This window comes from Leguminivora glycinivorella, chromosome Z, assembly GCF_023078275.1.
Source record: "Leguminivora glycinivorella isolate SPB_JAAS2020 chromosome Z, LegGlyc_1.1, whole genome shotgun sequence".
NCBI classification, from domain to species: domain Eukaryota; kingdom Metazoa; phylum Arthropoda; class Insecta; order Lepidoptera; family Tortricidae; genus Leguminivora; species Leguminivora glycinivorella.
This window is the reverse complement of record NC_062998.1, coordinates 23856403-23884292: the sequence shown is the minus strand read 5'-3', so window position 1 is coordinate 23884292 and position 27890 is coordinate 23856403. Positions and strand designations below refer to the sequence as shown.

General features: G+C 44.2%; 1 protein-coding gene across 1 annotated transcript in view; it reads right to left on the bottom strand.

Moving 5' to 3' along the window:
- Positions 1-160: 160 nt before the first annotated feature.
- Positions 161-27890, bottom strand: part of LOC125241901 (gustatory receptor for sugar taste 64f-like) — a 30632-nt gene continuing 2902 nt past the window's right edge. The window contains exons 4-11 of the mRNA XM_048150606.1: positions 6182-6361; positions 5942-6096; positions 5735-5857; positions 1778-1932; positions 1285-1332; positions 491-659; positions 322-411; positions 161-244 (exon numbers count right to left, since the gene is read on the bottom strand). Of these exons, the coding sequence (XP_048006563.1) occupies positions 161-244; positions 322-411; positions 491-659; positions 1285-1332; positions 1778-1932; positions 5735-5857; positions 5942-6096; positions 6182-6361 (1004 nt within the window). The remainder of the gene's footprint in view (positions 245-321; positions 412-490; positions 660-1284; positions 1333-1777; positions 1933-5734; positions 5858-5941; positions 6097-6181; positions 6362-27890) is intronic.

Here is a 27890-nt window from a genome sequence, read left to right as displayed (position 1 = left end):
GCCGTCGCGCGACCATCGCGAGACCGTCGCTCACGCAAGCCACGGCGTTAGGCGGCGCATTATAACGTATTCCATCAGAAATAAAACTATTTGCCTATCTTCAAAAAACTTTACCTACCCAATAAGGTACTAGTGAATGTAGTAGGTGTGTTTGCATTTTCTATGTCAAAGTCCTATTAGCCGTAGATTCTGAAGGTGTAAGCTGCAACATTACTAGCTCATATGTGACTATTGTTCCGGCAACCTGAAATAAATAATGTAAACTATAAATGTATGAATACAATGATTTTATTATATATTATGCATTGTTCTTGCTCTCACCGTTAATAACAACTCACGAGTGACACTAAAGAACTGCAGTCCACTTAATGCTACATTATCTCCATGAACTTGGTCAATGAATCTTTGAACCTTAAACAATTTAAATTAATACATTGAACACAGACAGGTACCTGAATAAGAATAATATTTTTATAAATTGTTTTTATACCTCGATGCAGTATACCGGTGATGGGACATCATATAAAACCGGGGCCGGCAGCAAAGAGGCGCTGTTTACTTGCGATGCGATCAGCGAAACTGCCACAGATCGGCTGATAAGGTACACGAGAGAAAATATGAAATACGCGGGCCCCTCGTAACCAGCGAATAAGGTAGTCCTGAGTACAAAACATACCCGTTATTTAACAGAAGCCTAGACACCATAAAGTGACCACTAGAAGGATGAGCTAATTTAGTATACGTAGAGCTCTCGAAGTAACTTAACTAGTACCTTTGATAATTCTCACTAATACCTACTGTGAAAATCCGTTTATATGCAAACCTTATTTTAAATGTCAAACTTGAGCGGCAAGGCTATCAAAATCGTCCAACGACTCTAAAACAACAGCTACAATCAAAGTAGCTGAATTAGACATGTTCCGCTAATATCTTTGTGGCGGCTTAAGAAACAAAACACTAAACATACAGATCAAGAAGTTCCTAGAGACACTGTAACCTGTGGATCTAGTAAAAACAGCGTCTAGACTTATATTACGAGTTAGGACAGTTTTGAAAATACTGCAGTGCAAAAATAAATAAAATTAATGAATTTAACAAGGTGAATAAACAGGTGCCAAAGTTACACGCTTCCAAAAAATAATAAGTTTGAAGGTAGATTACTTTGCGGACACGCATATTATGTACTAAGCAAAACGAAAATATGATTTTGCTAGTCTGCGAAAAGACAGCATGCTAGTATAATCAGTGCTAACCCGTTACTTGAGTAAATTAACACTTTCATACCCTGTGAGGCGACTAGCACGGCAGGCTCCAGTGCCTTTTATTCCGTTCCTGAAATTATCATCACAACTTTTAATACAATTAATTCACTGACCACTAACAAATTACAACACAACAAATGTTTATATTACAGCGTGTGTATTTCATACGGGCAAATATCTTAACAAGGATTAGTATCGGACCTAAGGAGCTTAACTACATGGTTTTTTTTTTCATGACAGGTTAAAGACAGACAGGTGACCTGACTGCGTAAAGGTAACGATCCGTAGCGTACAAAACGCAATGGACCCTGTCGCACTAATTTATGTGAGTGATATATCGACATAAAGCGTTATGTTGTACAGTGCCAGGGATTACATGTCTACGTGGTCTGGTCCACTTAGCTTTGTTTGAGAAAGCTAGACCGATTTATATTACCGTCCGTACTGACATATTATAATGTACAAACATTAATAATGAATTTTATGTAAGAGATCAGGACAAAAAAAAAACTTACTCTAATGTATTAAACAATTGCAAACAAACAAAGAATAAGTTGTTTGCAAAAGATATGAAGACTATTCCACTAATGACGTTATCAACTTTCCTTACAAGCTGTGTCACGCGGCTATACTCCTCACGCGCACTGCGCCAGAATGATGCTGGCAAATACTGAAAAACACGGTGCGGTTTAATTCTCAGTTATGCATTTGGCGGCTATTAAATGTTACGGGGCTTCATCCATATCACTATCAACCAGTTCAAGATATTTCCCATTACGAAGGCAGCTTTGCCAGTGTCTTTTGGAGGTTGAACAAACTATTTGTAAACATTCTTTGGACCGACAAGTCCACTTTTACGCGAATCGGTCTTATCAATGTTTACAATGAAGACTACTGGAGTGCTATAATTATGAACCCCCATCTCAGGCGACGGATTGCGTATCCCACTTCATTCCGAATGTTTGGGCTGGCATCCATATACTAATATTATAAATGGGAAAGTGTGTGTGTCTGTTTGTTTGTCCGTCTTTTACGGCAAAGCGGAGCGACGAATTGACGTGATTTTTTAAGTGGAGATAGTTGAAGAGATGGCGAGTGACATAGGCTACTTTTTGTCTCTTTCTAACTCGAGTAGTAAATAATACATTGATTTGACTACATTTTATTGAAGAACGGCTTAATGATGCTGCCTACTTGGAAGTAAGATACGTGATACCATCAAAATTCTTATGTAGTATCAGCTGCAAAAGTGGATGGCGAATTTATCAATGAATTCATTCATAATTTCTCCATGCACATTTGCAGCTGATAGTACATGATCTTTTGGAAGATATATTATTGCACCATAGTCGACATTAGTACCTATTATCAGCACGATGATGCACCGGCTCCGGCTCATTTTGAACGTGTCCGTGATTATTTGAACGTTCCACGTCGATGGGCCAGTTCCTTAGCCACTACTCAACTTAGTTAGATTTAATGTAACTCCACTAGAATTGCTCATAAAAAATAAGTTGTTATTTACTCAATATAATCAATCTTCAAGTAAATTGTATTCATCATCAATATAGCATAACATTATTTAATATTGTAATTTGTAACTCAATAATTAAAATAACACAATAATTGATGTAATAATCAGTATTTAACATTTCAGATTTGTTTATTTGGTTACCTTTAAAATTGTGATTATGAATAGTTCTGAAAATATGTGATCTTCAGTAAGATAGCCATTAACTAATAGACACGCGAAATCAGTGTGAATTTATACTCGTGTCAAATTATTAAAAAAATAAAATTAAACCGCTCTGGCGGCTGATACGGGATAATCAATATTAAATGTCTACCAGCAGCACAGAACGCGTTCGTCTCCTTACTGCTACAAGTTGGGAATCGGGCTGATGGTTGCAAGCCCCGCCATCAAAATACCTCGGCACATTGCTTTCCACTAACACATTTAGAATTTCTTTATACCTCACGTTTACGCTGGGGTATTGCTTGTGTAGCCTCCACGGCATATCCTGTTCGACAGACTTTCGCGTCACGCTAGCTTAAATAACATTCTCCGACGAACTCTCGTTACGTCGGAAGCGCAGCGGGTCTGGAACCGTCTGGATTGGCTCGCGGTGATGGAAATACCGGATTGCTCTATTCTCAGATTCAAATACTCAATTTCTCGCGCTATTGAAGATGGGGCGGCCTCCTTGAGTTTGGGATGCCACATGTGTGGATACCCTTGCGGCGTTCCATCTCCCAGAGCTGGTGCTGTCGCCAAGTCCGCTGAACACCTCAAATGGAGCAAAATATGCAGCAATTGATTCTAGCTTCAGGTTTGAGCCGTTTGGGGTGGAAACCCTTGAGCCGTAGGGATCCCAGGCGCCCTCTGGTGACGTATACAGTCTCCTTAAGATAAAAAACCTTTCCATTGCAAACTAAGAATATGATTTGAAACTTCCTCTCCTTCACTGCGTGTGATTGCTCCTTTGCACATCAGTAAATGCCACTCCTCAAGAGAAACTATTCAAATTTCCTCGGAGGATACCAGTCGGCGAATCTCTCCCATAGCACGTTCCAGGACCAGCCCTATTTAAAAAATCTGGAAGCTCGAAAACAGACCCCTTCGTCGAAGAAGTTGAGCTACTTCCTACACAGTCATGCGAGCTGCTCGTATGTGAGGACATAATGGCCAATAGTCTATCGTATCTAACATTACAGTTATCGCCCCTGCCTGTATCGGATTATGAAGATCTCCACGGAATGGCTATTGATGAAGGGTCAAGTAAAGAACTTCCCATATTCGATGAGAGACAAGAAAGCACTGCTGATGTTGACAATAGTCATGATGCAGTTTTCAAACTCACGGGTATTTTGCAGATTTATGAGGCCGAAGAAAAAACCGTAACATTAAACGACTACATCCTAGATGAAGAAATCATATAGGGGGAGAATGACGTATCTACTTCTATCCTTTCCAATCATTACTGTATAATTCTAATAACTGTCTATGTCTAAATCTATTTAATTAAAGCCAATTGTCTCATGATTATTTGTTTCTGTGTCACATGTCACATGCATCTCTAGTAGTGGTTAGTTGATTTACTAGATCAGTGTATAAATTGTTGAGCTTAAATGCCACTAACAATCCCCTTGCATATTTTGGTATATTTGTTCTCAATGGAATCTGCCACTGTGCTGGATTTCTATCCACCATGGCGCTTCAGAGTAGTTAAGTTTGCACCAGTCAGCTAATAGAGTGGCTGATATCTGTCTAGAACTATGTCTAGTGTATATAGTTCGGGTGATGTTAGCCCCAGAAAAAATGATATTTCATGTGGCAAACCACCAATCCTTTGCCAAGAAAAAATCTGTCCACATTATTTTGATATTTTTCAATACTTTTTACATATTCATCGCGTAAGTATTACAAAATTGATTTTTAATATTTTTATGATTGCTTTTGTGTTCATAGTTTCTTTAATAATAATAGGGTGTTGTCAGCATGTTTCTAAACGTCTTGTCATTAGGTATGCGAGTTTATTTTTTCGACAATCTCTGCGTATGCCTATGATGTGGATTACCTGGAAAAGAATTAGATTCGTACCAGTTATGAACCAAACACTTTTAAGGCTTCTTCTTGTTAATATGCAGTTCGTAGTTTTGAAGAAAAGTAAAACGTAACTTACTTTAGTTGCAAGGTATTCTGAGTCTGGATTGGAAAAGACATACAAGATCTCCGGCTGTAAAACTGTTTGGTTGGTTTATTTGCTCAGTCCCGGGTAGCGGTTTTCTTCAGGAACGCCAACAGTTTTTATGTGAACCTCTTTTTGAGTTGTAATGTCGATTTGAGCATCGAAAATATGCTGCAAAGAGTGCTGGGCTCTTAAAACTGCCAATTCTATAAAATAGGTCAATAAAACTGTTTCAGAGATGGTTAGTGCTCCTTTTTATTATTCAGTTGTTTACGTGCTAAACCTTGATGTAGTATAGGAATTTGTGGCCACAAACTTATTCCGCGTTTTTTTGCAGCGACAGCTTCCAGCAGTTCCACTAGCTTTAAATAATCTTCATCGCTCTTGAACTATTTTATTACAGAAAACTAAAAAGATGCTGTGTATTTTTACGTGAATCGGAGTCGGCGAGAAAAGTTCGAAGTAAAGTTTAGTTCAAAATGTTTGATTTATGAGTTTTTACGACATAAACTTGTGCGTTTAGAATTATATCAATCATCATATTTGTCGCTGCTGAGTTTACTTTCCCCACTACTTAGTGGATAAAATGCGTTTTTAAAGGATAAAAACACTGAGTTAGTGGAAGGAAAAAGTTAAAACATAGCAGTACCTACTTTCCTTAACATTACATAATTTCACTCATAAAACCTTACTTTCAAATAATGAATAAAGAAGACAAATTTCCTAAGAAATATTTCATCCGACGCGACGGAAAATGCAAATATTTAATAATAATTTACCTACCTTGCCTTGCGCTATTAGTAACTTTTGATTGACATTATTGAGGCATGAAGTAAGGTAATAACTTGTACAAATTACAAACAGATCCGAGAAGTTCCAAATAAAAGTTGCTTGAAAATGCAGAAACTGAAAAATGAAAAGGTATATTAAATTATGAATTTGCAGGTAATTATCACGTCTAAGTAATAGTTATTTCTTTTGATAACATACCTGCGTTATTATACCCAGTAAAGTGGAATAAGGCATACAGTTATACATCCAAGGATAAGATACTCTCACAAACCCTTCGTACGTGCTAGCATGTGTATGTGAATAACACGCTATGGCTTCACTTAATGCATACAGTAGAGAAAGAATATGTTCTACTGGAAAGATACATTGGTATTCCTTTAAAATATACATAATTATGTGGTATGATGGATTAAATAAATGGTTTATTTAGTTACTTACTGATGGCTAGGACAAGAACAATCGCGCAAGTAATGTAACATTTTGATGTCAAAGTTGTATCAAAATTGGGATCTAAATCTTCTATTTGTATTGCGTGTTTGATTAATTCTGGCCAATTTAAAGATACTTGCAGAAACGTTGCTATAGATATACACGTTGTTCCATAGAAGATAGCTGGCGCTAGAAAAATACTTATATTCAGACATGTAAATAGTTCCGCCGTTGTTTAAGCCGCTGACATCGCTAAATTCGTTACAATAGCTAATAACGTTTAGTTTCCGGAAGCAGCGGAAGGGCTCTGGTAGCTGCCCTCACTGACCCACTATCAAAATAAAGCCTGTAAAAGTATGATAAACGGACGAGTTGCTGCTTGTAAACTAGATTACAGACGCATATACAACATGATGGGTGACAAAACCTATTTTTTTTTATAATGGGGCAAAGTTATTTAACCGCACGTGCTAAAATTGATACCCGAGCAAGCGAAAGATTTCAATATTGAACCGCAAGCGGAGCAAGTGGTTCAGAATGTGAGATCTTAAGGCACGTAGGTTAAAGAAATTTTGCCACCGAGTGAAACACAACACTACTTATTTAAATATTAACTGTAGAACATGAAGCTAAATCAAATCCAGCAAATAACCACTGTTTAACCGCGTCATTAGTAGACTAAATCTCATCTCACGACAGAACTTAATTATGTTCTATTACGACCCTGTTTTTAGGGTTCCGTACCAAAAAGGTATAAAAGGAACCCTTATGGTGCCGCTCTGTCCGTCTGTTTGTCTGTCTTATTTCTAAATATCTCGAGAACTACTGTAAGGACATCACTAGCCGTCGTCCCCACTCCAACGCATCGCTTCCAAAGTTGCGGTAGAAGGAATTGTCGCGTCGCTACATATCGATTGTCATTGATCTTGTGGTTTACTCTTGTATTTTAGGATTCCGTTCAATAAACTGTATGATTAAGTGGTGACCTGGTGTTTTTAATCTAACACTACGAAATTCGGATCAGTTATGAACATTTTTAACCTTTACCTACAAATTTTAGGTATTATTTTAAAAAATGTAATAATATTATAATTACAGGGTGGCCCAAAAATACGTTGACTAACGTTTGTATAATAATTTTTCTGTCCTTACACGAATGATTGTCCTATCTGTGTGAAGCCTTATTAAGCTTCTGTACCGTTATTTGAAGCCTATTTAATATATTGAGAGACAGCGATACTGCTTGTAGATGCGTAGCGGTTCACAGCAGGTACCTACAGCTGAACACCTGTAAACAACTTGCAACTCCAGTTTTACGATTCAGGTTTCCCCTTCCACCAGGCGACCCGTGCCGTAGGGACGGCAACGATGTTTCATCATTGGCGTTCTGTTTGTGGGAACGTTCGGTTCACTACAAAAAATTCTTAGAATTCTTTAATTCTTGGAATTTTTTGTAAGTTTAATCAAAAATATCGTTTTAGAAAACGGTTTTACCGTTCGTTTACTATTATAAATTAAATGTTTTAGAAGCTGAGCACCTGATCGATTCACTTTGAGCGCAGCGTGTCGCGTAAGTAAGCGATTTTTTATTTCTTTTTCAGTTATTTTTTTCAGTGAATCGATTCGTCTTAAGCACGGAACAGGTCAAGAAAGTAAAAATTGAAAAATGATCTCCTTGTCCTCTTTGAGACTAAAACAGTCCTAATTAAAGTCGTAATTGACGCGATTAGTGTTTGTTTTGCCTTGCGGCCGAAGATGAGCCTGTGCTGTGACCTGATAATTTCCGTGCGTGCCCATTGTGGTAGGTACTGTGCTGCGGGATAAAATTCCTTTACAATCTCTTTAAATAGATCGATATTCTGTAACGGAATTCAGAAATAGATCAAAAGTCGAAAGTTAAAGCCTATAGCTGCCGGACTTGGCAAGGGCGTCAATAAATATTTATTGATTCTAAGTATCATGTTGGCTTTTATATCCGATCCCTGTGTGCCTTAAAATCGACTTTCCGCTCTAAAGAAAGGTAACTAACAAACCTATATCATTAGCGTCTTTGGGGAACATGTTTGTGTAATCCGAAAAATGTTCCGTAAATAAATATGGGCAATTTTAAATGCACAGTACGGTATCGTCAGGGATACCTCTGAAAAATGTAGTTTGGTAATGTTCTTATGCCTTAAGCAAATCTAAGCCGCTTGCCAGTGGAAGTAAAGGATTACAAAGTGAAACTCAGGTATGTGGAGAGTTGTATTAATTACCAAATATAAGTTCCGGTTAAAGATAATTGAGAAAATCCGCATACGAGAGAGTCACTCTTTAATCCTTAACTATAATAATAGCGTTTAATAACGCAAGGCGAGCGTATTTGATTAATTTGATTACTTGGCTGCTGCGTAAGCAGAGTAAAAGGGTGCATCATTGCACTAGCTTACTAAAAACTTCTTACCTGCGCAAGGTGTGAAGAAATTTACAACCAGTATGTTTTTATTTTGTGTATAGTCCGCTTAAGGATATTAAAGGCTAGTATAATAATTATTATTCTGTGGAAGCAGGCATTAGTGGAAAAAATATCAAGTGTTAAGACGGTGTAAAAGCACTAGTCTAACACAGTAGGCAGTGACCCTGTCTGCAGAGCCTAAGATGGTTCTGGGTTCGAATCCCAGTATGGGAATATGTTTGTGTGATGCACACAAATAGTGGGACGTAGTTGAACGAAAGAGAGCCATCCTCTGAAAATAGCCTTTTATTTGAATGGCTTTTCCCTTTTTACGTTGAGATTATATTCAAATAATTATGTTTATATGAATTGGATCTTTTTCCTTTTACTACGTCCATTTTTTCCCGAGTTACGGTTGTGTTATTATGTATTTAAGTATACATATGTCTATAATAAGAGTAATATGTCGCCTTGCTACCATAGTACAAGCCTTCCTCAGTTTTTGGCAAAATAGATTCCCCAATGTCTATTTATTTTGGTACCAATAATAAATTTCCCGCTTATTAAGGCTTATGAGTATTACTATTTATCTAGATAAAAACCAGCCGTCTGCGCAAGACGTGCATCTTCCCATTTTCATATTTCCCGCCTGCGCAAGGTGTGTGAATAATATGATTGTTAAGACAGCTGAAAATTTTGCAGTCTGCGCAAGGCTTGCAATTTTCGTGACTCAATTTTCTGCCTGCGCAAGGCGATTAAATAGTTTATTTAGCCTGCTGAAAACCTGCCGCCTTCGCAAGGCGCGTGTTTACATATCCTGCGTCACAAGCAGATCAAGCAGATGTGGTATAATAGGTATAATACAATTAGCATGGTTCTAAAGCAGTTTTTGTCGGCCTACGCAAGGCGTTTTGAAACTTACGTGTGATGGAGGAAACAACACAATATGATAACGCCCCTAAGCTTAGTACCAAGTGCTTACTTTGTTAATTACAAAGTCATTTTGACAGGGGTTATATATTTCTACTGCGGAATCACTTCCCAGTAATCATTAAATAGTCTCGAGAAGACTTGTCAAAGCGGACCCCAGGCCTTCACAGGCCGGGGCCAATGCCGGGATAACGCAAGGAGGATGATGATGAGTCTGGTGAAGACTAAAAAGATTATCACAGTTATTGCTGGCGACTTGATAAACGTGGTTTCTTTTTTTGTGGAAACTTTTTCCACTATATAGTTATCTACTACATATTTTATCTTTGTCGTTAACGACGTTTGAAACGCTGACGCGGAGTGAGTTGACACGATAATATTCAAAATTAACCACGGTTTTATCAGCCCTCTTATTTAGGTTTTAAAGTGGGATTTCAGGTCATTTAATCATTTAAGTAAACCTGTTGATAGTGTTGATGCATATCAAGGCCGCAGTATTCTTTTGGTTCAGGATATTAACCATTTCCCAAACATCTTAAATGGGTTATTTATTCTATTATTTTAATCAAATAGTTATCTAGCCCGCTGGCCGCTCCGGCGCCACATGAGGCCAATAATCTAAAGATCAGATTGCTTTGGACTGTTTTAGGTCATTAATTTGTTCAGTTAAGCCCACGTGGGCTGAACACATTTTAAAGAATTGGCTATGTGGATGAAATAGCAAACATTTTTGCATAGTTTTTCGCTATGTAAGAATGCAGTTGTGATATGTTATTACATATTTTGAGGCTCCAGGAACGACCTGAACCAATGTTACAAAGAACCATTATATTAAAATGTGTTCACATCCTCATAAAGTAGCACGGGGTGACTCGTCTACTCATTATTTAGTCCGAATGAAACAATACGTATTTAAATTATGAGTTTTAGGTTAAGATTACCGCCATAACACGTTTTTAAAAATAAAAGAGGGGAAAAGGACACCTACGTAACAAGTGATGAAATGTACGGGTTAATAAACCCAACTACAAACTTAAAACGCTGTCATATTACAGCTTTTAATCTGTTTTTTAAATAAAGTAACCTCTATGGTTAATAAATATATCACATTCATGGGGTATTCGGAAAACTATTTCTCATACCTAATCATTGTTTTTGGTAACAATATTTTGCAAGATAAGTACTTGATGTGGTTTCAAAATGATTTTAATACTCATATAAAGATGGACCGTCAAAACAATTTTAAAGCTATGCCGAATAAGCCCATGACCCATGGGGTTTGATGAGTGTCTCAAAATTTTGTTTGGACCTCAGATCTCGGAACTACAGATCTAGGTACCTTAACCTCAATATCATATTCTTCATTACAAAACCAGAAGGCTACGTCATGCCATATAATGGAATGATTATATATCTTTATGCTTCCAACGAAAATCACGGGTCTTAGCCGCATACATACGTATCCTTAAGGAGAAAAATATTTGATTGTAACATCTTGCGCTTTCATAAGCTGGTTACCCAAAACAAAAAGGCATTTATATACGAAGAAAATTCTATCATCAGCATTGGCTTAACATGTGTACAAATTACAAATAAAACGCTTCGCACATGTGCGTCTAGCCGCCTAGGCGTTGTTAGCCTATGCCAATCCTTGGCTTAACAGAAAGTACATACATATTGGGTAAATAACTAACAAAAAATATTAGGGAACTGGGAGAGAACTCTCCAGACAAAAAGTCTAAGGTTAAGTTGTAGCCTGTTAACCAAGGCAATTAAAAGTTGAACTATTGTAGTACCACTACTACCAATTGCACAGGAGGTACTTTGTTTAGGACTGTATTCATACATGGATTCAATGACCTTAATACGTATACTCATAATAACTACGTATACGAATAAATACGTATACGAATGACTAAGTTATACTTATACAAAGCCTCAATAGTCTTGTTACTTGATATACTTACACTTCCTTCCTGGATGATAGATTCGTTTACCAAAAGAGTATCTTATGCTTAGGAGTTTTCAATGATGAAAAATTCACAAGTGTGCTTATCCTCAATATATGATAATAAGACTTTTTAGAATGATTAGATTATTTTTTTTTTTAGCACTTACCAAACGTGCCCAGATTATTATTTCCGTTAATAAAATTGGAACCACGTTACACATGGGTTCAGTATGGGTTATACCCAAGAGGCCAAGAATATTTCCGGCATACTAGAATGCTCGGGAAAATTACTAAAATTAGATTTCATAAAACGAATTAAGTACATTACGAAAGAACCATGGTTGTCGGAACATTAGTCATACCATGGGTATTAAGGTTTTCAACAGCTGCGCACATTAGTGTTATACACTTTTAAAGTTGTAGCCGATTGAGCGAAATTTTTCTTCGCTACCAAATTTTGCCATGTCATAGCCATAAGGCAGTAATTATAATATTCACTGTCTATTATGTAATGCTGTAATTGCCGGAAATAAATAGTGACTATTTGGATAAGGCATTAATGAATGGATCAATTCCTTAACTGTTTTCTATAATATCATATGTAATAATATCATGTCATGCAAATCAATATATCAATATAATGTACCTATGTCATGTCGATTATTCTATGATACTGAAAAGAGATAAACGAGTTGCGAGGAATTTGACACACAATCCAAAACTTAAGTTTTTCGCTTATACCCTAAAAGTACCTAATGATACTGCAATAACCCTACTTACTGGCAATTGCAGAGTCGGGGTCAAAACATTAAAAACATACTAAGTGTATTAAATTGAATATTATAATGAAATAAACGTAAACATAAGTCATAACCTGACCTTGTTAGGGGGATGAAATAAAAAAGTAACAGGTTTTTCATAATTTATTTTAATATCATTATGGGTATATACATAATAGGTATATACATAAAATTTAAAAATGTTTCAAACTTTCCTTACCGACGAATAATAAGTTACAATAGAAAAATAGGTCACTGTGCACTTATCAATTCAGTCACTGCAGCTGCTGTCAGCTGCAGTTCACATTCCTCCATATAGGTACACAAGGTATCTGATGTGTGAAGTGCACTTGAAGTTGTTATTTCCATTGGCGATTCAATTAATCACATTGGCGTTTCTTGACCACCAGGCGAATACAGACACGTCTCAATATATTAAATAGGCTTCAAATAACGGTACAGAAGCTTAATAGCAGCGTTTTACCTTACAATAAAACGCATATTAAGCGAAATACCTTATTTGAAGCCTATATTTTTAACTACGCCTGTGGATACAACACTCAGTTGCAATAAACCAAGGCACATTTATTTTTCCATTTGAGGGTATTTGTTGTTCGCTGCTAGTAAACAACATTTTTAGACTATTCAGTTTCGAAGATACGTCTTTATTTCATTTCACATTTGAATGATGCAACCGTTTGGTAAGTGGTATATTGCAACTTCGGTTAAATTAATATTTTGAGAACCAATGATGAAACATCGTTGCCGTCCCTACGGCACGGGTCGCCTGGTGGAAGGGGAAACCTGAATCGTAAAACTGGAGTTGCAAGTTGTTTACAGGTGTTCAGCTGTAGGTACCTGCTGTGAACCGCTACGCATCTACAAGCAGTATCGCTGTCTCTCAATATATTAAATAGGCTTCAAATAAGGTATTTCGCTTAATATGCGTTTTATTGTAAGGTAAAACGCTGCTAATAATTTTTAACCAAATAAATCGAAACGTCTTCAAAATATCCTCCTTTGGCTTTGAAGTATGATGGAAAATATTAGAACAAAAATTAACGATATGCCGCTGCACCTCTAGTATGAATTTCGTCTAAACTTATTGCACGTATAGCTTGTAAAATATCCTAATTTTTGTAATCAATAAACGGGCTAGGGTTTTCAGATTGATTACAAACTATAATTTATAGTTTTAAGTTAGGTGCATTTACGTAAGGCAACTATTTAAATGAGCACCAAAAAAAGTTTTGGTACCCCAACCATTGCGACCAAAAAAAGTAGTTGAGCACCAAAATAATGTTACTTAAAATTATACAACTGCCACCAGTTTTAGTAAACCGTTTACATTAAATAGTAAAGTAGCACCAAAAATAGTAAATGAGCACCAGATTTTGAGCCCCAAATGAATGCACTTTTGTAACCTAAATAAATAATGGATTACCAAAAAATATGCATATAGGTATATTACCAAATATAATAACACCAAATTTAGTAGCACGATAAACCCCCTGCACACCGCACCTCATGCACAGCGCTTTTGACCAGTCTCATGAGACAGCGAAGCGATCCATAAACAGACGAACTGCTCCTAAAAAGTGGGTTAAGTTAGGTTAGAACTGCGACCAGCATACAAACGAACTGCTACCAAAAAGTGGTTAGGTTAGGTTAGAACTGCGACCCCTACACAGACGAACTGCTACTAAAAAGTGGGTTAGGTTAGGTTAGAACTGCGACCTCTATACAGACGAACTGCTACCAAAAAATGGGTTAGGTTAGGTTAGAACTGCGACCCCTACACAGACGAACTGCTACCAAAAAGTGGTTAGGTTAGATTAGAACTGCGATTCATACACAGACGAACTACTACCAAAAAGTAGGTTAGGTTAGGTTAGAACTGTGACCCACACACAGACGGACTGCTACCAAAAAGTCGGTTTGGTTAGGTTAGAACTGCGACCCCCCACAAAGACAAACTGCTACCAAAAAGTGGGTTAGGTTAGGTTAGAACTGTGACCCCTACACAGACGAACTGCTACCAAAAACTGGGTTAGTTTAGGTTAGAACTGCGACGGGGTGCGGGATTGGTAGACCTCCTCGTGGTGCACCCTGGGAGAGGGAGGATAGCCGCTCAGTTGCGCGTTCGCTATTCTCCCTCTGCGAACTACCAATCACAGGACGTTGTAGCAGTTGAGCTTACTCCTGCGTGGGCTTTGCCATGTGTGGCTTGGTTGTGGGGCAGGGGTATTTGCCCTCCTGCAACCCGTGGAGTGAATTGAAGGGCGGTCTGTTTTCAGACGGTGTGTTTACTTTTATTCTTTTTATCTTTGTCTTTTATTTTTGTTTGTTTTTATATATTTTTTACTTATTTATTTATATAAAAAAAAAAAAACTATAAAATACTCGGTTCTGACCGGGGCCGTACCTAACTGGTCTGCACTACCTCACGGGTCCTCCTTCTGGAGTCGGCCGGTTTTATCAGACCCTTTAGTGGGCATAAACCAACTCCAGCATGGGGATAACCACCCCCCCATGGCAACAAAGAGTTGACCTGTGATTTGGTGTGGACTAGATCTACGGTGCATAAAAATGTTAACTGTGTGTGTCGTCTTTAGGTTAAGGCAAGGCATCAGTGCATCCTCGATGTGTATGAGTAACCACGGAAGTGCTAAGAGGTTCGGCAGCAAAGACCATGTGCCCCGTCTAACGTCACCCATACGTCTCTGACCTATGGTGCGTGTCGATTCGGGGATCTTGATGTAATTCGTCGCTGACCTCGACCCCAAGTACGTGGTGAAAATCACCGCTCAGGTGTTACTGGATGTGTCGCCGGTTTGGTTTCCCGCGTTATTTTAACGACGGGAAATTGAACAGGCATAAACGGCGTTTGCCTATGTGCAAATCCCCGAACGCGTGACGGAGCCACGGGTATCGGGAATATTCCAGCGAACGAAGTCCAGTAGTCGCAATGGAATGCGCCGTCTCTGCTGTCCCCTACAGTTCTGGGCCCGCGTAGGAAGAGGCGAACCCTGTTCCTTTTCTTTTCTTTATCTTGTATGCGGCACAACTCAGTTAATATATCGTTTGACATGGCAACTGAAACTAACTTCAACATGAGCGAAGAGAAGAGCGACTCCGTGCCTGTTGAGAACCGCAGGCTCACCAGGTTAGGGATTTCAAACCTCAGTGATACGAAGGTTGAAAAGGGGGAAAAAGGGGGTAACAGTAATATGGGAGTGAAGGAAGGAGAGGGTGGAGAATATAGGAGTAAAGAGAAGGTAACCGAAGGCAACGACGGTTTTGTTTTGAAGATACCGCTTGGCGGGGGAGCTTCAGGGACGAAAAAGCCCACAGAGCCTGATGTGGTCCCTAATAAAAATAAAAAGGCGGAGAGAAAGAAGAGGATTAAGGCGAAGAGGCAGAAGAGCCCCGCTGTTGTCGGAGCGAAGTTCGGCTTTGATAATTTGCCGCCTTCTGAGGGTGAGGAAGAACGGGGGGGATATACTGGTGGCCCCTCCGACGATGTGGTGGAGATTGGAGACAGTCCCCACCCCGGCAAATTTTGGAGCTCCGACTCTGACGACGAAGGGGCTCTTGAAGTGAGAACAGAGGTGGTCATAGAGCCTATGGAGGCCACTTCAGCCTCCCTGAAAAGGATTATGGCCAAAGGAAGCGACGAAGATCTCGACGTTGCCCCTAGCCGCAAATTCCAGGCGATGCCCGATGGCAAGCGGTCTGCGAAGACCACGCAGCCTCCAGGCGCATTTGTTGGGCTGAGTGCGGCCAAAGTCCAGCTCCGAGAGGCTTAGTGGTCTGACTTTGAGAGGGAAGCGGACGAGGCTGCTTACCATATGACGCCCAGGAGGTGTGCTCGCCTATCAAATGAACAGCTGCAACTGGCAGATAAGGTACAGGAGCCCGCACCCCCAGAGGTCACTGTTGATGTTGTACAAAGTGCGGTGGCCCTACGCGAGGAGATCGACCGGTGCGCCAACATAAAGGGCGACATACGGGGACGTAAGAACCGGCTTTGCGACGGATTAATGAAAGCAGGGGGTGCGCTGACAGAATCAGACGCAGTCCGCTCCTTGAGAGCGGACAATAAACGCATGCGAGAGCAGCTGGCCATCGCACAAAAAGAGGTGGCTGCCCTTAGGAGGGCCTTCTCTGAGAGGGAGGTTCGCGCCAGGGCCGCTCAGATTGAGCCCCAAGCGGACACGGAATCCCAGACGATAGCCAAAATCGTTCAGGAGACGGACGTCAGGATGGAGGCACGTCTGGGTAGCTTCCACAAAGAGGTACTGGTCTCGCTTGGGGGCATCATAGATGGCAGGCTTGGAAGGTTGGAAGGTCGGCTCCCTCCTGAACCCAACTTGCGCCCCCCACTGGCGGCGGACAGAAAGGCAGCACCGGCAACACCGGGTGCTCAGGCACTCCGAGCCAGTACCAACACCATGGAGGGAACTGGACCTCGCCAGACCCCAGGGCCCAAACCAGATACTGCTGCCCCGGCAAATGTACCAAACGGGGTAGATACGGTACCAGGTGCGCCAAAGCGCTCCTATGCAAGGATGGCAGGTGAAGGCCAACGCCGGAATCCTCCCCCTCCAGCAAAGCAGGTGGCTAAGCCGAAAGCCAGTGTGCCCAAACATACGGTGCCATCGTCGGCGGCCATCATTATCAAGGCAAAGGAGGGAGCCAGTTATAAGGAGATAATGGAGCGAGCTACGACCCTTAAGTTGGCGGAGGTAGGGATTGAGTCCATGCGCGTCCGGAAGTCAGCTTCCGGGGCAAGGCTGATTGAGGTTCCGGGCACTCAGAGTAGCGCCGCTGCCGACAGCCTAGCTGATAGGCTCAAACAGATTGTCGGAGAGTTGGCTGACGTCAATAGACCCATTAAGAAAGTGGAGATCCGAATCACCGGTCTGGATGAGTCGGTGACTCCAGACAAGGTGGCACAGGCGGTGAGCGTGGCTGGGCAATGCCCGGTAGCACAGGTCGAAGTGGGACGAACTCGTTGGCTACATAACGGCACGGGGGCCGTCATTGTTCGCTGTCCAGTGACCGCTGCCAAGGCAACGGTGGAGACAGGTAGGCTCCTGCTCGGGTGGTCAGTGGCCAAGGTCGAGGCCCTTAACCCGTTACCCATGCGCTGTTACAGGTGCATGGGGGCGGGGCACACTAGTGCCATGTGTCCATCCCCAGTGGACCGGACGGGACTCTGCTTCCGCTGCAGTAGGCCGGGACACGTGAGTAAGGATTGCTCCGCCGACAAGCCGTGGTGCGTAGTCTGCCACCACGCCAAACTGCCAGCGGAACACGTAATGAGGGAGCTTGCATGCAACCCCCCGCCGGTAAGGGGAAAAGAGGCTCCCGCAAGGGCATCGGTTGCCTCTCCCAATAAAGAGGGTGGAACTCAGGCGGAGGTGGAGCAGCTCCAGATGGAGCAATAATGTCAGGAAGACCTGCATTGCTAAGAGAGGTGCTTCAGTGCAATGTCAACCACTCTGCCCGTGCCCAGGATCTACTGATCCACAATATGGCAGAGTGGGGTGTCAATGCTGCTGCATTGGCGGAACCGTACCTCGTCCCCCCCCAGCCAAACTGGATAGGGGACGAAAACGAGACGGTGGCCCTGGTGATTTCACCACTGGGTGATCATCCACCGCTCATTAAAGTAGCAGTCGGCCCAGGATTCGCAGCGGCCCGGTGGGGGGACATAGTGCTCATTGGAGTCTACTTTTCCCCCAACAGGCCGCTCTTCGAGTTTGAGCGATACCTGGACCGCATAGCAAGAGTGGTGGAAGGAGTAAGGCCGGCACAAATACTGCTACTGGGGGACCTCAACGCCAAATGCGCGGCATGGGGCTGCCCCAGAACAGACCCGAGGGGGGAGGTCCTCTGGGACTGGGCGGTGGGACTGGGACTGGAGGTTCTCAATAGGGACTCCGTTAACACCTCCGTGCGTCGGCTGGGAGGGTCCATTGTGGACGTGACGTTTGCGACCCCTGCCGTCGCAGAGCGCGTCGTAGAGTGTCGGGTACTGGAGGATGAGGAAACCCTCTGATCACCGCTATATTCGGATGAGGGTCTCCGAGAGAGTGCACGCCCCGCAACCACGACCAGTGGGAGGAGCGGGAATGGGACGGAGGTCCCTTCCCAGGTTCGCCTTAGGCAGCCTGTACCGGGACATGGCGATAGAGGCTGCCCTAATCGAAGCTAGATGGGGCCATGCTCCGACCCGGCTTTGGGCGTAGATGAAGCGGCACGGGAGCTCCGCAAATCCCTGACCAGAGTTTGCAACGCCGCAATGAGAAGGGCAAGAAGGCCGTCCCCCAAAAAGGGAGTGTACTGGTGGACAGCAGAAGTTGCAGCCCTCCGGTACACGTGCAATCGGGCGCGGCGCGCGTACACTAGATGCCGCAGAAGAATGCACACACCGGAGGAGGAGGAGGAACTCTTCGAGGCGCTGAAAGGGGCAAAGGAAGAACTGGCCAAGGAAATAAGCAGAGCCAAAGACGCGGCGCATGCGGAATTCCTGGCCACTCTTGACAGGGACCCATGGGGAAGACCGTATAAGCTTGTGCGGAACAAGCTGCAAAGGGGCCCCACCATGGATTCTCTGGAGCCGGAGCTCCTGAACCGCGTCGTCGAGGGCCTGTTTCCACCGGAGGAGCCAAATTTCAACCCCCCGAGAATGGTTGAGCCTCAGGCAGCGGTGGAGGAAAACGAGGAGGTGCCACCGGTGGGAGAGGGGGAATTTGGCCGCGCGGTACACCGTCTGAGGGGCTGCAATAAGGCCCCGGGTCCAGATGGTGTACCAGGAAGAGTGTTGCCGCCAATCCTGGAACACCTGGGTGACCGCCTCAAGGCCCTAATGAACGAATGCCTGAGGGTAGGGCGGTTCCCAGATGCTTGGAAGGAGGGGAAACTGTGCCTCCTCCGTAAGAGGACTCGACCGCACGACTCCCCCTCCGGATGGAGGCCCATAGTGCTGTTGGACGAGATCGGGAAGATATTTGAGCGCATTATATCTTCCCGAATCGTCCAGCACCTAGAGGAGGTGGGCCCAAACGTGTCGGACCGTCAATACGGCTTCAGAGCCGGGAGGTCCACAATGGACGCGCTGGGGGCCCTCAAGCGATTCAGCGAGGAGGCGACAGAGCGGGGCGAGGGGGTGGTGGCGGTGTCCTTGGACATCGCCAACGCGTTCGGGACCATCCCCTACCCAATATTGGGAGAGGCCCTCCGTTATCACGGGGTGCCTCTATATCTGAGGAGAGTGGTGGAGCACTACCTCACACGCAGGGTAGTGCTCTACCAGAAGGATGGCGTTACGCAGCACTGGCCCATGTCGCGCGGTGTTCCGCAGGGGTCCGTCTTAGGGCCCTTACTGTGGAACATCGGCTATGACTGGGCCATCCGCGCCGTTCTTCTCCCCCGGACAGCCGGTGATATCCCTTGATAGCCGGTGGACCTTCAGGGAGCACTTCAAGCGACTTGCTCCCAAACTAATCGCGTCGGCGTCGGCTCTAAGTCGGCTCATTCCCAACGTCAGCGGACCAAACGCGGGCTGCCGGAGGTTGTACGCAGGAGTGGTGCGGTCGATGGCCCTGTACGGAGCGCCCATTTGGGCCTATTCCCTGGACGCCCAAAACCAGGCCCAATTGCGGAGGCCGCAGCGGGTCATGGCGGCCAGGATGGCGAGGGCATACCGCACTGTCTCCTACGAGGCAGCGTGCGTGCTGGCGGGGACCCCACCCTGGGACCTCGACGCAGCGGTGCTGGCCGACATATACTGGCGTGTCACCGAAGCGCGGGCCAGGGGGTGTATCCACTCTTGGAGGAGGTTAGACGGTGGAGGCTCGACTCCCGTCAAGTGCTCCTCCGAAAGTGGAAAGAGCGGTTGGAGGCGCCGACTGCTGGCCACTGGACCATCGGAGCCATCCGGCCCGTTCTGGAGGAATGGGTCGGAAGAAAGGAGGGGTTCCTCTCCTTCCACCTTACCCAGATCCTCTCGGGGCATGGTTGCTTCGGGAGATACCTGTGTAGGGTGGCAGGACGAGAACCGACGGCGGAGTGCCACGAGTGCGGTGACGCTGAAGACACAGCGCTACACACGCTGGCAATCTGTCCAGCGTGGGCGGAGCAGAGAGCCGCACTCGCGGCTGTAGTGGGGAACGACCTCACTTTGCCCGCTGTGGTGAAATCCATGGTGGGCGGAGAGAGGCCGTGGAAGGCGATGGCCTCCTTCTGCGAGGACGTGATGGCGCAGAAGGAGGCGTCAGAGCGCAGCAGGGAGGAGGACCCGGCCTCCCAGCCAATACGGCGCAAACGTGTGGGGCGACGGCGGTTGGCATACGACCGCCGCCTACCACCTTAAAGGTGCCTGTGGGCGGCAGACTCGGGGGCGTCTGTCGCCTACATAAAAGCTCCTGCGTGGCTGGGCGCGTCACAAGACCGACGCGCCCATTGAGATGAACGGGGAGGTCTCCCCGGAGACGCGTCCGGAGTCCGGACAGCCGCTGGCGGGGTTACGGAAGAGTTCGTAGCGTGCCCGTGACCCCGCCCTATAGCGTTGAGGCGGCAACAGAGGGGTTTTAGTGGGTAAACCGGGTCTCATTAGCCCGGGAGTCCACATAACCATCGGGGCCCGTCCCCGCGCCCCGGTGGTATGCGTAAAGCATTTCCCCTCTTAAAAAAAAAAAAAAAAAAAAAAAAGGTTAGAACTGCGACCCCGACACAGACGAACTGCTACCAAAAAGTGGGTTAGGTTAGGTTAGAACTGCGACCCCCACACTGACGCACTGCTACCAAAAAGTGGGTTAGGTTTAGGTTAGGTTAGAACTGCGACCCCTACTCAGACGAACTGCTACCAAAAACTGGGTTAGGTTAGGTCTTAGTGGGGGTGGAAACTTTATCAGATCACCGGTATATCAGGTTCGACGTGACACCCTCCCAGACCGAGAACAACCCACAGCGTGCTGGTCCAGCTGAGAGCGGCCCGAGATGGGCGCTAACAAAACTCGACCGCGAGCTGCTTAAGGAGGCGGCCATTGTGCAGGCTTGGCTGCCCGTGCCGGAGGGAGCGTTGGAGGTAGAGAATGAGGCCTCTTGGCTCCGGGAGGCCATGACGCAAATTTGCGATGCGGCGATGCCCCGGGCCCCAGCAGCACGGCGCCGGTATCAGGCTCCGTAGGCAAAGAAGAAAACGAAGAGCAGCGTCAGTACGACATCTACAAGGCGGCAAAGTAGGGCTCCGGTCGCCATTGGGGAGCTGGCGAGTCGGCCGGTCTACCTGCTTCGACCCATGGGGAAGAAAACAGGAACAAACTGCGCCCCCGGGCCTGACGCAGACGCTTGAGCCGGAACTCGTCGGGCCGTGCTTGGGTAATAGCCTTAGGCGCCCTAGAGGCGAGGGTATTGCGGGTCCTAAATGCTTTGTCTGGAGCAGGGTTGTTTCCCAAAGGAGTGGAAATCCGGCAAGCTGGTCCTGATAAAAAAAGAGGGGCGGCCAGCTGACTCTCCTTCCGGCTACCGACCCATAGTCCTTCTTGACGAGGTGGGCAAGCTCTTCGAGCGCGTGATCGCTGCCCGCCTCATCAAACACATGGAGACTAAAGGACCAAATCTGGCCGACTCGCAGTTCGGATTTCGCAGAGGGCGCTCCACCGTCGACGCGATACTGGAGGTGAAATCGCTAGCAAAGGAGGTCGTGTCCCAGGGTGACGTAGTCTTGGCTGTCTCATTAGACATTGCCAATCCTTTAACACCCTCCCCTGGGATACCATTAAAGAAGCGCTACGATATCACCAGGTTCCCCTCCACCTGTACAACATCATCGAGGCGTACCTCAGCGAGAGGTTCATTACCTGGCCTGCACAACAGGAGTGGGGCAGAAGGGAGATGACGTGTGGGGTTCCACAGGGGTCGGTTCTAGGACCACTCCTGTGGAACATTGGCTATAACTGGGTCCTAAGGGGGGAAAACTTGCGTGGAGTCTCAGTCATCTGCTATGCAGATGACACGCTCGTGACGGCCATGGGACCCAATTACCGCGACGCGGCCGTGCTGGCAACAGCGGCTGTTGCTCACTGCGTGAACAAAATCCGTCGGCTGGGCTTAGAAGTAGCGCTTACGAAATCGGAAGCCGTCTGTTTCTATGGACCAAGAAGAGCGCCCCCTGCTGGCGCAAAGATAGTAGTGGGAGGAGTTCCTATTGCTGTCAAGCCCACACTTCTCTATCTCGGTGTCACGCTTGACAGCAAATGGAATTTTAGAGCACACTTTGAGCGCCTGGCACCCAGGTTGTTGCGTGCGGCTGCGGCTTTTGGGCGTATACTGCCAAATCTGGGAGGGCCTAAGGCATCTTGTCGCCGCCTGTACACGGGTGTCCTGCGCTCAATGGCTCTCTGCGGCGCCCCGGTGTGGGCTGACGCCCTCAGCGACCGGAAGAATACATCACAGCTACGACGACCGCAGAGACTGATGGCCCAGCGAGTGATCAGAGGGTATCGGACTATAGGTGCTGACGCAGCATGCGCACTAGCGGGAACCCTGCCCTGGGATCTAGAGGCGAGAATCCTGGCTTCCATCTTCACGTGGCGCAAGGAGGCTATTGCTCGCGACTTCTGGCCAGCGCCCCAGGAGATCAGAGCGCAGCGCGAGGAAGTACGCCAGGAAGCAGTGGAGTGGTGGTCGAGCAGGCTGGAACACCCTAACGCAGGAGTCCGCACCATTGAGGCGATACGGCCAGTACTACATCAATGGTTGGACCGTGAGCATGGCGTGCTCACTTTCCGACTTGTGCAGGTACTCTCGGGCCATGGCTGTTTCGGCTCGTACCTGTACAAGATCGCTCGGAGAGAGCCGACACCGGTATGCCATGCTTGCGGTGCGGGCGAAGACACGGCCCAGCACACGTTGGCCGAGTGTCCGGCATGGGAGGCGGAGCGACAGGAGGTGATAGCCCAGGTGGGGCCGGACCTGTCGCTGCCGGTGGTGGTGCGGGCCATGGTAGCCAGCAAGGAAGGGTGGGAGGCTCTGCTCTCTTTTAGCGAGCACGTCCTCAACGAGAAAGAGGCGGCGGAGCGCGAACGGGAAGCCCAGGCCGAGGCACCCCCGATGCGCCGCCGCCGCACAGGTCGCAGACGTGCCGCTCACGAGCGGAACCTGCCACCCTAAAGACAGCCAGCGGGCGAGGGATGCATGAGAGCGCCCCCGCCCAATACGCTGGCTCTCGAGTTGGAGAGTGCGACCCTTGTGTCCGGGAAGCGCTCCCACAGTGAGGACCGGTCGGCTCATGGCCCGACCAGCGAGGGATTCTGATCCAGGATGGCCGCTGCGGGGCCGCGGATGCACTTTACAGCTTCCCGGGACCCCGCACACAAAGCGGTGAGAGGACACCGTGGGGTTTAGTGGGTAGGGGGGACTCTTTACAGCCTCGAGCCCCACATAACCGACCTGGTCGCCCACCACCTCAGACCCGGCGGTATGCGTAAACGCATTCCCCACGAAAAAAAAAAAAAAAAAAGGTTAGAACTGCGACCCCCACACAGACGAACTGCTACCAAAAAGTAGGTTAGGTTAGGTTTGAACTGCGACCCATACACAGACGAACTGCTACCAAAAAGTGGTTAGGTTAGTTTAGAACTGCGACCCGTATACAGACGAACTGCTACAATAAGTGGGATTGGTTAGGTTAGAACTGCGACCCCCCCACACAGACTACTTTTAGGCCAATAGTATTTGAGTATCATTTTGTAATAAAATGCGGTAACAACATTGGTGCTCATTAATTATTTTTGGCTTGACAACGATTATTTTGGGTGTTATAGCACGGCAAAATCTTACAATTTTGGTTTCCATTTACATTAACCCTTTACCAGGCCCCAAAGAACAAGCGTGTCTTCATACGTACTGTATATACTGTTACAACCACAACCGTATTGAACGCCTTGTAAAAAATTCATTTACGAAAGTCGGAGATGTTCCTTTAAACCAGAAATAACAATGTGGGTTACGGTTATCCCATCGCCTGGCCAAGTAACTAACTGTCATACTCGATTTTGTCTTATTATATTCTTTACCAGGCGAAGGTATGTATTCCTCCCACACCTTATATCGGTTACCGTAGTCAGGTTTTAACTCCAAACCTCCTACAAAATATTTTGCGAATCCCTGAAAATAGTATTTTATGATCTACATTCACAACACGCTTCTAAATCGCATAATATATCTTTGGCAGTCGATTAAATTCACTTGACCAGTGATGTTAGTGGTTTGTTTACAAATCCGAACACTATACTGAATTTAAGAATAACACAAGGAGATATATCGAACTATTTTTTGGTATTTTCATGATCTTAATGATTGTCAGGTAATATAATCATATATTTTGCTAAATACTCCTGCGTCCTTGTGATATGACCAGAATTAGGATGTGGGATGACTCTATCCCATTGCCTGGCTGGAATTTGCCTGTGTGGGAACTATTATTCCCATGGCCCGATTAGATTTTGAGTCTCTTTGGTTTTTGTTATTTATTTTTAAGTATACAGGGTTTATCAAAAATACGAGTTTTCGTTTAAAGGCATTCTCAGTACGTATTTATTTTTTGTAACTATGATATATATATATATATATATATATATATATATATGTAACACAGTCTCACACCTAGACAGGCAATGGGATAAATACTTACCTCATTATTTTTTGGTTAAAAGCAACACAATTATTAAATTTTATGATACTATCTTCAAGAAGATTTTTTTCAGGGAAAGTCTTTAAAAGGAGATTTTATAGCTAGGTACATGAATTCACTCTAGGTTGAACACAAAAACAGTTTTATTACTAACGTGAGTTTTTATGACATGACAAGACAATTTACTGGGCCATGGGAAGAATAGCTCCCACACAGTTAAACTCTAATAAGGCCATGGGATAATGTCAACCCACATCCTAATTCTGGTCATACACAATAATGCGTAAATATACTAAATATTTAGCAATGTTTACGATTACATTACCTTTCAACACTCAAAATCTACAAAACATCAAAAAATTGTTCGACCTATGTACTTCTGTTTCATAGAAATTAAGGAAAGTGTTCGAATTTCTCCGTAGTTTACTGAAATTAGCGTTCAAGTGAATTTAAACGACTGCCAAAGATATATTACGCGATTTAGAAGCGTGTTGTGAATGTCGATCATAAAATACTATTTTCAGGGATTCACAAAATATTTTGTAGGAGGTTTGGAGTTAAAACCTGACTACGGTAACCGATATAAGGTGTGGGAGGAATACATACCTTCGCCTGGTAAAGGGTTAAATGGTGATTTAATGTTGGTGATCATTTTACAATTTTTGGGTAATTAGTTATTATTTCTTTAACAAAAGTTACAATATTTGTTTATCATTTTTCATTAAATTGGTACACTGATTTTGGTGCTCATTTACTAAAATTGGTGCTAGAATGGATTTTATTTGGTGTGAAATGTTACTAAATTAGGTGCTCAGTTAAACATAAGCCTTTACGTAAGTAGGCTGAAACGTATCGAGCTTATTAATCTGGAAAAAATGTATTTATTGCAAACTTTGCTAAATGGACATGAATGCTATTGAAATATCCATGGTGAATGTAGAAATATACAATATACTTACGAGGGCCGTTTGTTTTTGTACAAATTGGATTTATTTCTCAACATAGTCTCCTTTAAGGGCTAAACACTTATTCCAACGAGTTTCCAATTTTTTTATCCCCTCCAAAAAATAAGATTTGTCGAGGTCGGCAAAATAGCCGTTCACACCAGCTATACAGTCTTCATTTGTCAAAAATGTTTGTCCTCCAAGCCATCTTTTCAAATTTGGAAATAAGTAATAATCACACGGAGCTAAGTCCGGTAAATACGGAGCATGAGGAACCAGTTCGAAGCCTAATTCGTGGATTTTTGCCATTGCAATAGTTGAGGTGTGCGCTGGGGCGTTGTCTTGGTGAAAGAGGACTTTTGTCGGACGTAATTTTGGTCGTTTTTCCAACAATTCGGCTTTAAAACGGTCTAATAAATCTGCGTAATAACGACCGGTGATAGTCTTCCTTTTTTCTAAGTAGTCAATCATGATGATTCCCTCGCCATCCCAAAAAACTGTCGCCTTCACCTTCCCAGCCGATAAAACAGTCTTTGCCTTCTTTGGAGCACGTTCACCAGCAGCTATGCATTGTTTGGACTGTTGTTTTGACTCGGGCGTGGAGTGGTGAACCCATGTTTCGTCCACAGTGACAAATCGTTAAAAAAATCCTGAGGATTACGCTTCATCTTATGCAAACACAGTTTTGAAATTCGCTTTCGTTCGCCTTTTTGGTCGACTGTCAACAAACGTGGCACCCATCGTGCAGACAGCTTAGTTATGGCCAAATTTTCGTGTAGGATGTTATGTACTCGCTCAATAGAAATGCCTATCTTATTAGCTATTTCACGCAATTTTACACGGCGGTCGTCGAGTACGATATTATGGACTTCTTCAACAACGTCTTCAGTAGTGACTTCGATTGGGCGACCAGAGAGTGGAGCATCAGATGTGCTTGACCGACCACGCTTAAATTCATTTAACCAGTTGTAAATGGTTTGCAACGTCGGTGCATTAGTGCTGTGAACACTTGAACAGAATCGAGTTCAATTTTTATAGTGGCCGCACTGCAATCCTTCATAAAAAAGTGTTTAATTACGGCACGAAATTCAGATTTTTCCATAGTTGTCAAAAATACGTAGGTGATCACAGTTAAGCAACGGCTAAAGTGACATAATATATCTTTGTTGTTTTTTCTTTATTTTTCGTCTGTTTTCAGTTGAAAGATCGTGCCAGCCAGTGTTACTGCCATTTACCAAAGAAAGGTTTTATAAATAGTTTTTTAAAAGGACTTATCAAATGGCCCTCGTATATAGGTCCAAAAATATTTTCGGTAACTTCGATATTTTGGTTTATTTCCCTATTCTTTGTCAACGTAATATTCGTAATAATTGGGCCACCCTGTACCTATAGAAAATGGCCAAATGAAAGGGGTTAATCACAGAACTTAATTTAGATAGAAGAAACAAATTCATATATTTGTATAGGGGCCGAGCGTGTCAAATTTTGTACTGAAGTTGATTCTTGCCTGTAATTTTAAATATGTCTCAGGCTCTTGATTGTTCATAATTTTTGTGTTGTTGCAATTGAATATCACGTAACGAGGCATTTTTTATGTTTTGGTTGACTTCAACTTACAAAAATTGACGCCCGAAAGCTGCAAGCTGCGAGTAAAGACGGACAACTCAGTGGATTTCACTGAGTTCATTTGACACGCTAAGTAGATACGTTTGCTTGATCTATGGTATATATATGACATCTGTGGGGTTAATGCCAAGTTACTAGGTCAAGTGGGGTACCTATCGTTAGAAAGAGCACAAATTGAACATATCAAAACTATTTTTTATAATGAATTCGTTGTGAAAAATATTTCTTTTTGGAGGAAAATGTAAAAAATTACCGTTCCCCCCTTATCTCCCAAGTTTAACAATGAAAAAATATGAGAACTTCACGTTGGTTTTATGCTAAATATTAAGTACAGGAAAAATAAAATCG